Below are 13,349 nucleotides of genomic sequence, written 5' to 3'. Positions count from 1 at the left end.
CTGGTTTCTAAATAAATGGGATGAAATGTTTAGAGAGAAAAATAGGATTTGATCTCTGTTCTCCAATATAATTATCTCTAAAATTGCTTATCTATTATGAAACCAAATTTAATCTCAGAGTCATTAAAAAAACCACTGATAAATCTACTCTTTTAGGTATTAGGTCATTAAATAATGCCTTAACTGTGGTTATTATGCAAGTTTTATTTTTAGACATTATTTTTCTGAAGTTGCTTTCCACAGGAAGTCAAATTAAAACACACAGAAAAGTTCATATCCATGTCAAATTAATAATAATATTTAAGAACTGAACTCAATGGTAACAATTTCAAGAAACTTTATTGAAACCAACATTCAAATAGTATCTTAAGGGTGAAATTCTGTTTCAGCAAAACCAATGTAACAATTCCAAATATAAAAACATTTAAAAATTAATCTTGTTAAAGGTGATAGTTTATCCCGCCCCCATTTTATCTGCTATACTTCATTGCACCAAATAAAAAGATAGGGAAGACTTTGTTTAATCATCTGCACCCCTCCCCCAAAAAAGGAAAACTACTTTGATGAGTGCCAAATGTCAGAAATGACATGAAATCAGAGTGTAACTTCCAATTACTACAGTCCACAAACCCAGTGTGAATTCCCCACCATTTTAAAAAGATCGTCTATACCTTGAATTTGCTGGACTAAAAAGGCACAGGGGCCATTATTTGTGATAAACAAAGTTATGCAGTACTTTTGGAAAAGTAGCAACAGAAAGGCAGTAATTAAGGGCTTCCAATTATATGAGCAGCCTGAGAAAGATGACTTTTCTGGTTCCTTTTTCTGAGTTGGGCCCAAGAGGGTGAACTGCTAAAGGAACAGAAGCTACATAAGCTTCATAAATGTGAGATAGGTCAAAGGTATACTTATTTTAAACTTAACTAGATGCTACACAGCATATTTAATACTAGGCTCTTAAGGATAGCATCTTTCAGGTGTTCTGATATTAAATGTAGAAACCAGCACACTCTGTACTTGTGTGCCAATTTAAAAGCTTTACCAGCAATAAAAAAAATTATATATATATATGGTCAGATTTTATAATTATTCTTAATAGATGAGTTCTTTTAATCTGTTTACAAATAGTATATAAAGGGAGAAACAGATTTGTGGCAGGGGAAAGTCACAGACAGAAGCACTGCCCAGTCTAACTTGCTTGATAATCCTGCCACAGCCTGAGTGGACACAGTCCTTACTTATGTCTCCAGGAAAAGCAGCAGTTAGGGATGGCAGGAGAGGGCTTCTGACACACTTGCAATCCCATTGAAACCCATTCTCCTTTAAGCCAAACACAATCCAGTTGTATATTGCAACTTGATCAAACTAAAACATCAATTCAAACAGATGGCAAAGAATGCTGTCTCTCCTCTGTAGAAGTACAGCAGAGAACCCGGAGAGTTCTAAAAGAAAGCTGTTTTACGAAAAAGTCATTATGTGCAACCTAATAATTTACACCTATGTTTAGAAAGAGCAAGTGTTTCAAGTGGCAGGCACTTGAAATGCCAAGTGTTCTTTTTGAATAAAAAGTGTTCACGGTAACTCAGGGAAAAATGGTATTACTACAGTCGGTTAGGATAGAAACAATAGTTGTTTGTTGCTCAACATACCACCAAATTAACACTCAATTCCCCTCCTAAAAAGCTTGGCTTTCAGGCACATATTTGTGCAAAAAACTCCCAGTTAAGCACAAATAACAGTAATTCCTATTGTATTAGCATGTGGCACAGTTCACATTTTCAATATAACTTCATCTTCCCTGAAACAATATTCAGGACAGTCTCAAACCAAACACTGAATTTTATCTTAAGCTCTCCGGCTCTTCTACCTGTGGGAAATCATCTGGGCGCTGGGCCCCATCCTGGAGGGCCTCGGTCTGGTCTGCTTCCGGAAGGGTGGCATCCCCTGGGTGCTGCCCAGTGCTGCCAGCCTCTAGGGTGTCTTGTTCCAGCCCACTGGACAGTTGCTCCATCTTTTCTAAGTCTTCAATGTGACTGACTGAGCTTGTCTCACTGAAAGCATCTGAGCCTCTGAGGGACCTTTTAAAAGGCTTCTGGCCTAAAGGAAGATTGGACGAACAGTGCTGAAAGGCTGGTACAGGATGCGACTGCAACAAAAGCTATCTGAGCAACAAACAATTGCTTTGCTTGGTTTTAACTGCTTCAGCATTCTGATGCATTTTGTTGATAGCATAGGCACCAAAGTTTACCTTAATCAGGAAAAACTTAGGAAAGTAAATACCCCAGTTAAACATGATCTCAAGACCCTAACTTCCCCCTTGGAGTGCACGCAGAGGTTAGTTCTCTTCAAGGCTCAAGCCCTCCCTTGGCTACTGAAATGGCTGTTTAAAGGAACAGTAAAAGCTAATCTTAAATGGAGAGAAAAAGGACCTTGGATTAAAGAACCAAGAAAACAAAGGACTCTAACTACTTGTGAAATTGTACTTTCAAAGTTATCACTGTTAAATATTTATGTGTGTGTGTATATACATATATGTATATATTAAAGTTAATTAAAAAAAAAGGAAAAACAAAGGAATGTAGATAACAACAAACTTAGGGGGACAGTGTTACATGATGCAAAAGTCTATTTTCCCAAGAAAAATATAACCAATTTTCTTCGATATGAATGAATTCAAACATGGAGATGGAATGTACCTGGAAGTCTCTGTCTAGTGCGAGTGCCTGAGGGGGTCGGAGGCGGTGTTACTCCTGTACCTTGTACTTTGGAGACATATGTGTGTTCCGTGGATTCCAGAGAGCCTGCCGGGAAAAGAAAGGAGAGGGGTGGGCGGTAGCTCCTGGCACAGACTGTTTTGGGAGATGCTACCTGCCCTCACTCAGCCTTGTTTGCTGATGAGCTTCTTCCAGCTATTCAGCTTCCCACAGACTGATGGAGGCTTTGGTCCTCCTGAAATGTTCCAGGAACTGTAGAAAGTCACCTCACAGCTGTGCTCACGAGTCCCAGTTCTGCAGGAGTGTCTTACCTTCTCTCCCCAAGTACCCAAAGTACATCTGAAGACACTCAGCCAGCAGTGGGCTCAATCAAACGTGTCTGGGGAACCAGGCCCAACTGGGAAATGTACTTTATCAGCAAGAAATGGATGTTTCTTTGCTAAAGGCTGAGGTTTGGCTGATTAAAAATCAGATTTTATTTTTCTATCATACGACAATGTAGTCATCATTTCCTGGGGAAAGAATAGAGGAAGGGACCTCAGGTTTAGGGACTGGTTTCCTTGGTAGAACACCAAGGAAAAGACGAGTCATGTGGTTTAATACCAACTTCCCCAAATCCTAGGAACTGGTGATATTTGCTGGTTGCCTGTTCTGAAGTAACATGTTACAGTGGTACTTACAAGAATCTTTTAATGTCCCCTTTCAAAAGAAGTCCTTTACTGGAGCAAAACACAAACAAGGACTGTAAGGAATACTAACACTGAACCAAAATGCCCAAGACACTTTATCCCGAGTATCTGAACAGCTGAATGAACACATTTCTTATTGGATTCCAGGAAGATGAGTCTGCTTGCTATAAGGAACAGTATCTGCTTTCATATTATTTCAGCAGTCAGGGGGTGGGAGAAAGGAGATGACAGAGTAACTGGGGCAGATAAATCTGGTATCTTTAGACAGATTCCTGGCCCAGGACTCATTTTAAGAATGAGACCTGTAAAGGCTTCCCAGCATGAGGAGTGTAGGGACCCAAGGGCATTTGGTCAAAATTCTTGACGTAAGTGAGCTCTGTGGAGAGGCTAGTTTGTCCTACCTGCTGTTAAGTTAAAAGTTCTTCCCTTTCGTGAAGATTGTACTGGAGAAAACCAATTCAGCACGGATCCTACTACAGGGATCTGCCGTAACACTCCCTGTAAAACACAACCCGTTGCTCAAGGTCAGCTTGTTGCATCCGCTCCCAGCCTGATGCCAGTTGGGAAGTTCTAATCTGCAGCCTCACCTCTTCCAGAAGTCGTTCCTCATTTGCCTTCTGCAGCTGAACCTGTGCTTCCTGGATTCCTTTCCGAACAACTTCTGTCATGTTTTCCAGAAGCTGTATTAAGACCAAGAAAGGCAACTTGTCTAATGGTCTTGACTGAAGCCTAAAAGAACTATTAACACAATGCTGGGGACAGTTTTCAAAAGTATGTCAGTAAATGGAATTCTGTTTTTTAAAATGTCAATTTAAAAACAAAATGAAAAGTCAAATAGAAAAGGACAAAATGTTATCACCTAACTGACTGAGGCCACTATATGGCTCTCTTTCTACAGAAGGGCACCTGGAGTACTGACCCTCCACCCTGGCTGTATACTGGAATCACCTGGAGACCTTAGAAAAGGTCTGATGCCGGGGCCCCAGTCCATCTCAACACTGTGATTCAATTGTCCTAGAATGGTACCCGTGCTCAGAGCACGACAGTCATTTTTACTGTAATACAGTGCATAGGAGTGTTGATAAGAATGTCATGTGCTGCCAAATCTGTCCTAGGGATAAACTTCTGACAGACTCTGCTTACACCTCCTCAAATCTATAAGAAGTCTTAGACAACTATATGTTGTTCTTTAAAGTGTTTGATCATTAGGATAATAAATTGTCATATCTTAAAAGAACCAGGTACTTAGGGAAAAAAAAAAATAAAATAGAAGAGGACAAAATGCTCAAGGAGGCCTAGGCAGACATACCTTGGTACCAGCCTCATCTCTGCCAGGAAACAGAGAAGAGAAAGATAACCGTTCCTATAATTTGCATGTCATATCAACAGCAAACAGACACACAACTTAACATTTGTGCAAATGGAGCCAGAAGTAACAGCCAGGTTTGGAAGAAATCTGAAGTCTACCCAAGAATGAATAAAGCTGGCCCCTCAGCCTCATTTCACACTTCTCCACCATTACCAAAAATGAATCCCATGACATGTTTCTATCTCCTCTCAGGCCAGTCTTGCTGTGGCACCTTTTTCTCTCTGATTAAAAGATTTCTAGTGAATCAGACATCTGCTTTGGAGAATGTCTTTTAAGCTTTGTAGCCGGGTCCTCCGTGCCACCTGGCCGATAAAGCGTAGGACTATTTACTGGTGGGAAGTTATGGTACCAAAATACCCGTCTTGTGCATCCTTTAGGACCCGGCTCCAATGTTTCCTTTTTCTGGAAGTCTTCCCTAACCTTGTCAGACAGAGTTGGATGAGTCTTCCTTGAGGCTCACCCACCCCTAAATCTACCCCAGAGTGCTCACCACACCACTTTGCTACATGTATCTTCCCCCCTGTCCCCCTAGCCTGGGAGTTTTTCAAGGGCTGGTACTGTGAGAAACCCACCTGAGTTCCTAGCGTCTGGGACAATGCCTGGTGCAATGCTCCAAATGCTCACCGGAGGCATTTAAAAACGTTTTGTCAAAAAGTGAATGAACAGACATTTCTGAGAGGAGCTTATTCCTTCATGACCCCAGCTGGTTGGATAGGCCAACCCCAGAAAAGGAATGAATCACCAAATTAGTCTTACAGACCCTTGAGTTTTCCTCAATTTCTCGGGCTGTGACTGCAATTGTCTCCACTAGTTCAGAAATATCGACGTCATCGCTTGCCATGCCGATGTAAATACAGCTCTTCATACTTTTATACTCAGGGCCTGCAGAAGAGACCGCAGACACAATCAGTTCCCAAGTCCTCTGTCATGAGTCAGATGTTGGTCTGCCCTCCTAAGCATCAACATGACCCTGCGAAAAAGGAGCCTTCCTTTATGGGGTGAGGAAAATGGTTCTCCTAAGGGGAGGGGAGGCCCTGCAGATGGGGAAGGGAGGTGTGAGAATGAGATTAAGTTTAGCTTTCACACAGGATAAGCATGCCTGGTAGGGTGGGGCAGTTCAGAAATTGGCAGAGGGTTAAAAAGACAAACTGTAGTCCACAGTCAGTCCCCCTGTTTATCTGCCCACTATCCACGGTCAGTTCCCCTGTTTATCTGCCCACTATCTACTATCCTTGAAAGGCAGAGACTCTGGGGTAGAAGTTCCCAAAATAGCCTCATAACTTGTTACCAAACTAGCCCAGACTGGCTCTAAAGAGGCCTGGGCATAACCATTATAGCCAGGGGTGGAGATTTGTTCCACCTGTTTCAAATGTTGCAAATTCGTGGGGGAAACTTATTTCAAATGTTTCCAGTTTGTGCCAGCTGCATGTTTCAAATTTGCACGGGCTAGTTAGGCTTGTCCAATAGAATGTAACCTCTGAAGTATCAGCCACTAGAGAAACAGGGGAGGGACTTGCGAGTTAGGTGTAGGGAATAAATCCTGCTGGGTCTATTGTTCTGGGCGCCAACCTCCCACATTTCAGTTAGGCGCCCATTCTTGCAAGATGGTGAATAAATTCTTTTCTTCTCCACAATCGGGTGAGCGTTTATTCCTTTTAGGAATAGTGCTCATTTCTCACAGAGGTATCTGACCCTAGGAAGAACCACACCTTCATGGAACTAAACCAGTTTCCTCCAAAGAGATAAAACATATTTTCCTTTGAGCCAGCTAGAAAACATCCTTCCAAAATTCACAGTTGACTTACAAAAGCAGTAGTTACCCATTTTAAATGTAAGGTCAGATTCCAGTTCATTTAACTTTTTCAGGAGTCCAGCGTGGATTTTTTCTCCTTCAGGATCTGATTTCAAACAGCTCTTATCATCATTAGCATGTTCATACCTATAAACAATACCAAACAGAACTATCTCAATCTACAAAGATCAAATGTCTCTTCAGACAGAGCAGTATAGGCAGTTTCAACAAGAACATGAAACAAGATAGGTGGCAAAGGAGCCATGACACTGTCTCAAGACTGAGCACTTTCAAGAATGTCACAAGGAAAGTCATGAAATGTAGAAAACAAGGCAAGGTCTGGAAGTCTCATCATTTGCAGTATTAAAAGAAAAAAGACAACTTGTAATTCTCTGTATACCCTAGTTAGTAATCCTTTGTCAGTTATGTGCCTGTGTGTGCTTTTTCCTAGTTAATTAAGAACTGTCACATATAGACAGAACACACTTTAGGAGAGTCGTATGCTCACCAAGCACAGTGGCGGGCAGAATCACCTGCTGTACTATGCTTTCTTAAATGCCCAGAAAATCTAGTTGAAGTTTTGTAAGACACTTATATTTGTGACTACACATAGTCATCTTGGATTTCTAAGCTTGTTCAGAAAATGACACACCCATGTTCTGTATGTAACAAAGAAAAATTAACATCACCGGATCAGAAGACAAGCCAGAACTTTACCTGACAACCCCTATTCCAGGCCAGTTGGGGTCATCAACATATAAAAGACCTTCCGTTCCTTCCACTTCCTGCTTGAACTCTTCTCTCAGCTGGAGGGTACAGGTCAGGACCGGCAGCTTGCTCTTTATGCAGGCTACGAGCTGATCCACGTCCTCTCCCTGAGTTCCTAGAACTGAAACAGAATGCTCACAGAATGTTATGAGAAATGCTATTGGAATGGCTGAAAAAATGAGAAGCAGGATTCCCACTTCTGCTCTCAGAAAGGTCAAAAGCTCTAGGTATATCCAATTAACTGAACCTGAGGAGTTTTTTAAAAAGCTACCAAACCCAAGTACAGAAGAATCAGATTTTGAAAATTAATGCTGCAGGTGTACTGGTTTCTTACAAAGAGGATTCTGATAACTAGGTAAACGGAAAGTTGACTGATCCCAACAGCCTGGACTTTAATAGACATGTAATTGTTTCTCATCAGAACAAAGCTCCCAAAGTGAGAGAAATCCAGAGACTAGCTACCTGCTGCTGTCATCAAAGGGCTGAACCGCACACACATGCCCTCGACTTCCAGATCCATGACAGTGAGGCCACTGGCAGGCACCAGCTGTTTCAGCTGTTCTCCCAGCTGCGGAGGAAAGGGCAGGGTGCACGCATTCCCTCAGCACGGAGGCCACATCCCTTCAGGCCCCACCCTCATCCGCTCAGCCCCAGACCGAGGAGGCTGCTAGAGGGCTTCAGTTCCCTTCATTTTTCGATTCTCTGAAGACTTAAAGTAGCTTCCCTTTTAAAACAGTATGCTTTATATTTTTCTTATTAAAAACCACAAGTTCATTGTAGAAAAATCTAGGAAATACAGGGAAACCAAAACAATAAAATAAAAGTTACCCAGAAAACACTATTCAGAAATACCTTTTGTTATCATGTCGGTCTACTGCCCCCTCGTCTCTCCATGTGTGTGTGCGGAGGGGTGTGTTTGAGTTTTTTTGTTCTTGTTAAAAAAGAGAAATTCTACACAAAGTTTTCTTACTTAATTGATGATGACCAGTCCCTCTGCCTTAACATTCAGCTACACGGCTTTTAATACTACTTTGAACTCCACTATATGGCTGTCCCATAACTTATTTACCAAGGGTTGGGCACGTCCATGGTTTTTCTGAGATGAATACTGCTGTGGTGATTGTCCTATTTTTTTAGCATATCAGTGATTAATTCTTTAGACTGAAATGCAAGAAGTAAATTCTGGTGTCAGAGTTGAGGCTGCCAAAACCTAATGCTTTTTGCTCTAGACTGCCAGACTGCCAAAGGTGTTCAGGAGACTCTTCTTATGTGCTCTCTGACACTGCTAGAGAATGCTCACCAGACCTCCAAAGCAGCTGCACTGTAATAAGTATTGTGCATGTTGTTTTACACCCTTGCAGAGCAGCAAGGAAATGGTCACATGAGGAAATGGAGGGAACTGTGTTGAAATGACTTGCCAGAGGTCATGCAGTACGTGAGGTAATGATTTAAGATCAGAATCCAGAAGAGGAACAGCACCCTTGGAGGAGGCTCATGCGTATATGATTTCCCATACATGACAACTGTATTATCCAAAACCGTCAGGTCAGGTGACAATGCTTTGGCATGTAAAAGAAAAAGCAGATGGCTACCATTCTTACCCAGCGATTCAGTGCATCGCAGGAATGCCTCTCCCGGCCGACTACTGAAGGCGCCATATTGGGCACTGGTACTGCCTTAAGCACTGGATCTGACCCCAAAACACAAAAAGGGGATTCACTCCCAGAAACACAGCTAACCCAAACAAACACCTCCAACACATATCACCTAGATCCCAATATTAACCCCAAGGAATATTCTCAAATATTACTGAAATGAAACACATATCTGACAGAGAATTTATGGCTTCCACACGTATTTTCTCACAAAAATTATTACACTTGAATACACTCACGCAAACAGAATTCTTAATTTCATTAGAAAATAATTTTCTTTCAAGGGATTTTTGGAGGAAATCAAAGTGTAAAGTTACACGTTAGCAACTAGTCTACCATGCACTGTGCAAGGTAAATCAGAGTACCTAATAGCATCCAAACCGGGCTTCACAACAGAATTATCCTTCGCCCATCAATTGGCTTGAGTGCCTACTCGTGCCAAGTACTGTGCTAGCCCTCAGGATAGGAGACAGACAAGGTTTTTGTCATCTTGGAGCTTACATTCTAGTTGAGGACACAGACCATAAAGAAAGAAATAAAATCACTATATATTGTTGTTAGTGCCATGAAAGAGGGCGAGGGCTCTAATATAATACGACGGAGTCACCTGAGAAGGACAGATAAGGAAGTCCTCTCTGAGGAGCTGGACATTTAGTTGAGAACTAAGTGAAAAGAAGAAGCCAGCCATAAGAAGAGCGGGAGGGAAGAGAGCACAGCAAGTATAAACACCATGCATTAGGAAGGGGTGAGGAATGTTCTAGGAAAAATAATGGTGGCTTAGACTTGGATGGTGGCACTTGGGCCATTCTTTAAAAATAGGGATCCCTGAGTCCAATGTACTGAATCAAAATATCTGGGGAGTAGAGCCCAAGAATCTATATTTTCAAGTGATTCTTTCTCAGCCATACCAGCACCGGTCCAGGCACTGCATTTGGGAAATACTGGTTTAATTACAGGAAACTATCAGGAAAATGCTAAAGCATTTAGGACTGTAGTTATTGTGAAAATTGTTAAATTCTTCTTAAATGATGACCGAAGATTTTAGTAATAAAAAATATTTTGGATTATCTATTTGACTTGAGACAGTTTCAAATTCAAAGGTCTTAAATGCAAATACACAAATAGCCCTCTTTTAAAGAAAAAAATCACCTACTTGTGCCTGGTAATTCCTGGAAAAATCTAAACACCACTACCGGAGAACTGAGCTCATCTTCCACCTGAAAAATGGAAGTTTGATATTACTAAGTAACAAATTAAATTCCACACACCTACAAGATGAAAAGGTGAGCTTGAAAAACAGGCCAGAGATGTTTTTAATTAAAAAGTTCAAGGGCTAATTTCAGTTGCTAGAGGAATCAATGGTTTAGTAAAATTCTTAGACATAACTATGAACAGTCCTAAAGTACAAACTGCTGGATTATAAATTGTTGTGGGTTTTTTTTTACATTTTTAAAAAAATTCAGTTTTATTGATATATTCACATACCATAAAATCATCCATGATGCACAATCAGCTGTTCATATACCATCATACAGTTGTGCATTCATCACCCTAAGCAATTTTTGAATCTTTTCCTTACACCAAAAAGAATAAAAATAAAATATAAAAGTAACAAAGAACACCCAAATCATTCCATCCCACCCCCAACCCACCCTATTTTTCATTTAGTTTTTGTCCCCATTTTTCTACTCATCCATCCATACACTGGATAAAGGGAGTGTGAGCCACAAGGCTTTCACAATCACACTGTCACTCCATGTAAGCTACAGAGTTATACAATCATATAAGTTTAATTTAATATTTTACACAGGTGCATTGAAACTAAAGCAGGAGGGAATTTTAGTAATAATGGATAAACATAGTTTCACATAAAAGGATCAAAAAAGGCAAGGAAAAGTGGAAACAGAATCAGTGTTGAAGAGAGTCAATCCTTTGTTTGGAATATCCCAGAAATTATGCCAATCTAATCAGGTCTGTACCTTTTTAAACTCACTGGAAAAAAAAAAGACAAAAGTACTTCCCTCTCACCTTGTAAAACTCTCAGAACAGGATGCAAGTCCTAATAGCAATGTAGATAACCAGAGTCTAGAACTGAGTCTATATATTTTCTGTCACTGAAGCAGTATTTATAGTCAAGTAGACCACTACTTCACTAATGGATTTCATAAACAGATAACAACATGCACTGCCTTAAGATAACACAGCAATACATTCATGCTCTCCATTGAACAAAAGTATAGTCAGTCATCAGCATTACCATGGGATCAGGATACAAATGGAGGAGCAACGCCTTTCACAGACTTTTCAGTAATTTTGGCCTGGGTGGGGCTTGGGGTGGGGGACAGGGAGAGGATGTGCCTGGGGAAGATCTCTTAAACAGTCAACAATTCCAGTATTATAATTCCAGTCATAAAAGCTATGTTTCAAGGTTCTGAGTGCAATGACTCATTAACAGGGCCACAACAGGAAATGCTGACTTAGAGAGGAAGGAGTTGGCCCAAGATCTTCGCTACTAACTTTTCAAAGGACAGTGTGTTTACAGTTCATATCAAGCGAGCTTTACATTCAAAGAGCCACTTTTTTTGTTGAGCCAGCTCCTGTGCAAAGTGTATTCACATCTGTTATTTCCTTTAACTTTCATATAAACAAACATATCTATGAATATTTTTAAACTTACAGGGCCTTACTATCAAAATAGAAAGGAATAAGCCCAACAAGCAAGAAGGAACAAAAAAAAAGACCACAAAATTGTCCACTCATTCTCCATCCTATGTTAGGATAAGGAAGAATGATTTGTGTGCCTAGACATGTATATATAGATTGTCTTTTGTTTCCTTCTTTCTTTGAGCTCAGTGGCCTCAGACATCAGTGTGCATAAGAAATACTGTATGTAGACTTCTGGTTCTAGCAACATATTCTAGCTAGTATTCTAGCTAATACTGAAATCATCAATTGTAAATACCTAAAATGCTGGAATAAATAATACAATAACCAGAAAAGTTTAAATCATTGCAAAGGTCACAAAAAAAGTGAATCCCAGAAATGAAGAGAAAGCAGAAAGAAGATTTCTGAGTGTGTAAGCTAAGCTATAGGGGGCAGTGGTTGACATGTATGGGTCTGGAACTTGGTTTCAATGGCTAGGATCTTGGGTTTTGATGCCCAAGTGAGAGTCAGGAGACAAAACTTGGGGATCAAGACAGGTGGTGAGCTTGGAGAGTCACCAAGAATTCCACATAAATCCAGGACCTTTGAAGAACATTCCTTATGAAAGGAAGGACAGAAAAACTCTACCCACTGACCAGCAAGAAAGCTTAACTCTGCCTGAGGCTCTGGATAGGGAGAAAAACATTCTCTCATAAGAAGTCAAAATGGCAGGTGTACCCCACACCCAGGTTTGTGTCCTATGTAGTGTAGGACTCCTAAAGCCATGAAAGTAACATTAAAAAAATGGACCTAGGCTAGTCAAACTGTTGACACACCTACTCAGGTTACATACAATTCCCAAGGGGAAAAACATCTAGCTCATAATAAAAAGTTATAATACACAGGGGGCAAGAATCAGTAAACACAAAGGAGAGGATGATTTGTACCCCCAAGTACTGAGATACTAAAACAATCTGAAATAGACTATAATGACTTTATTTACTGGAGCTACCAAAGCTCTACTGAAATGTATCAAATCTGGAGAAAATCATTCTAAGTTGTTGAAGGTAAAAGTTATTTATTTAAAAACAGATGAAGTAATATACTATACCAAAATTTTGATGTGGTTCACTTTCTTCAAACTTTCTTGCAACCGTTGACTCTACAAATGACAATAAAAAGCCTAAGTAATTTCATTAGATTGTCACGTTAAGAAGCAATTTTTTAAAATTTTTATTCTAGTAACATATGTACAACCTAAAATTTCCCGCTTTTAACCACATTCAAATATATAATTCAGTGTAGTTAATTAGGTTCACAATGTTGTGCTACCAGCACCGCCATCCATTACCAAAACTTTTCTACTGCCCAAGTAGAAACTCTACATTTTAAACCTAATTCCCTATTCCCTATCCTCACCCTGTCCCCTGGCAACCTAAGTTCTGACTCTATGAGCTTGTTTATTTTAAGTATTTTTTTTATCAGTGAGATAATATATTTGTCCTTTTGTGTCTGGCTTATTTCACTTAACATGGATATCAAGTTTCATCCATATTGTCACATTGATCAGGACTTCATTCCTTTTTATGGCTGAATAATATTCCGTCATGTGGATATACACATTTTGTTTACCGGTTGATGGACTGTTGGGTTGCTTCCACCTTTCAGCAACTGTGAATAATGCCACTATGAACACTGGTGTGCAAATATCTGATTAAG

The 13,349-nt window shown here is 40.2% G+C and overlaps 1 protein-coding gene across 4 annotated transcripts in view; it reads right to left on the bottom strand.

The window, feature by feature from the left end:
- Nucleotides 1–320: 320 nt before the first annotated feature.
- PDXDC1 (pyridoxal dependent decarboxylase domain containing 1) overlaps nt 321–13,349 on the bottom strand; it is an 84,165-nt gene continuing 71,136 nt past the window's right edge. For 3 of the 4 annotated variants that reach the window (XM_037814138.1, XM_037814136.1, XM_037814137.1), the window contains exons 13-23: nt 12,742–12,792; nt 10,141–10,204; nt 8,934–9,022; nt 7,795–7,900; nt 7,282–7,453; nt 6,593–6,711; nt 5,533–5,654; nt 3,991–4,083; nt 3,805–3,901; nt 2,697–2,801; nt 321–2,097 (exon numbers count right to left, since the gene is read on the bottom strand). In XM_037814138.1, the coding sequence (XP_037670066.1) occupies nt 1,841–2,097; nt 2,697–2,801; nt 3,805–3,901; nt 3,991–4,083; nt 5,533–5,654; nt 6,593–6,711; nt 7,282–7,453; nt 7,795–7,900; nt 8,934–9,022; nt 10,141–10,204; nt 12,742–12,792 (1,275 nt within the window). In that variant the 3' untranslated portion in view covers nt 321–1,840. Of the gene's footprint in view, nt 2,098–2,696; nt 2,802–3,804; nt 3,902–3,990; nt 4,084–5,532; nt 5,655–6,592; nt 6,712–7,277; nt 7,454–7,794; nt 7,901–8,933; nt 9,023–10,140; nt 10,205–12,741; nt 12,793–13,349 lie in introns of those variants that run through there. The other variant, XM_037814140.1, reaches the window with a different exon arrangement.

Source organism: Choloepus didactylus, chromosome 21 (assembly GCF_015220235.1).
Source record: "Choloepus didactylus isolate mChoDid1 chromosome 21, mChoDid1.pri, whole genome shotgun sequence".
NCBI classification, from domain to species: Eukaryota; Metazoa; Chordata; class Mammalia; order Pilosa; family Megalonychidae; genus Choloepus; species Choloepus didactylus.
This window is presented reverse-complemented; position numbering and strand designations above follow the sequence as displayed.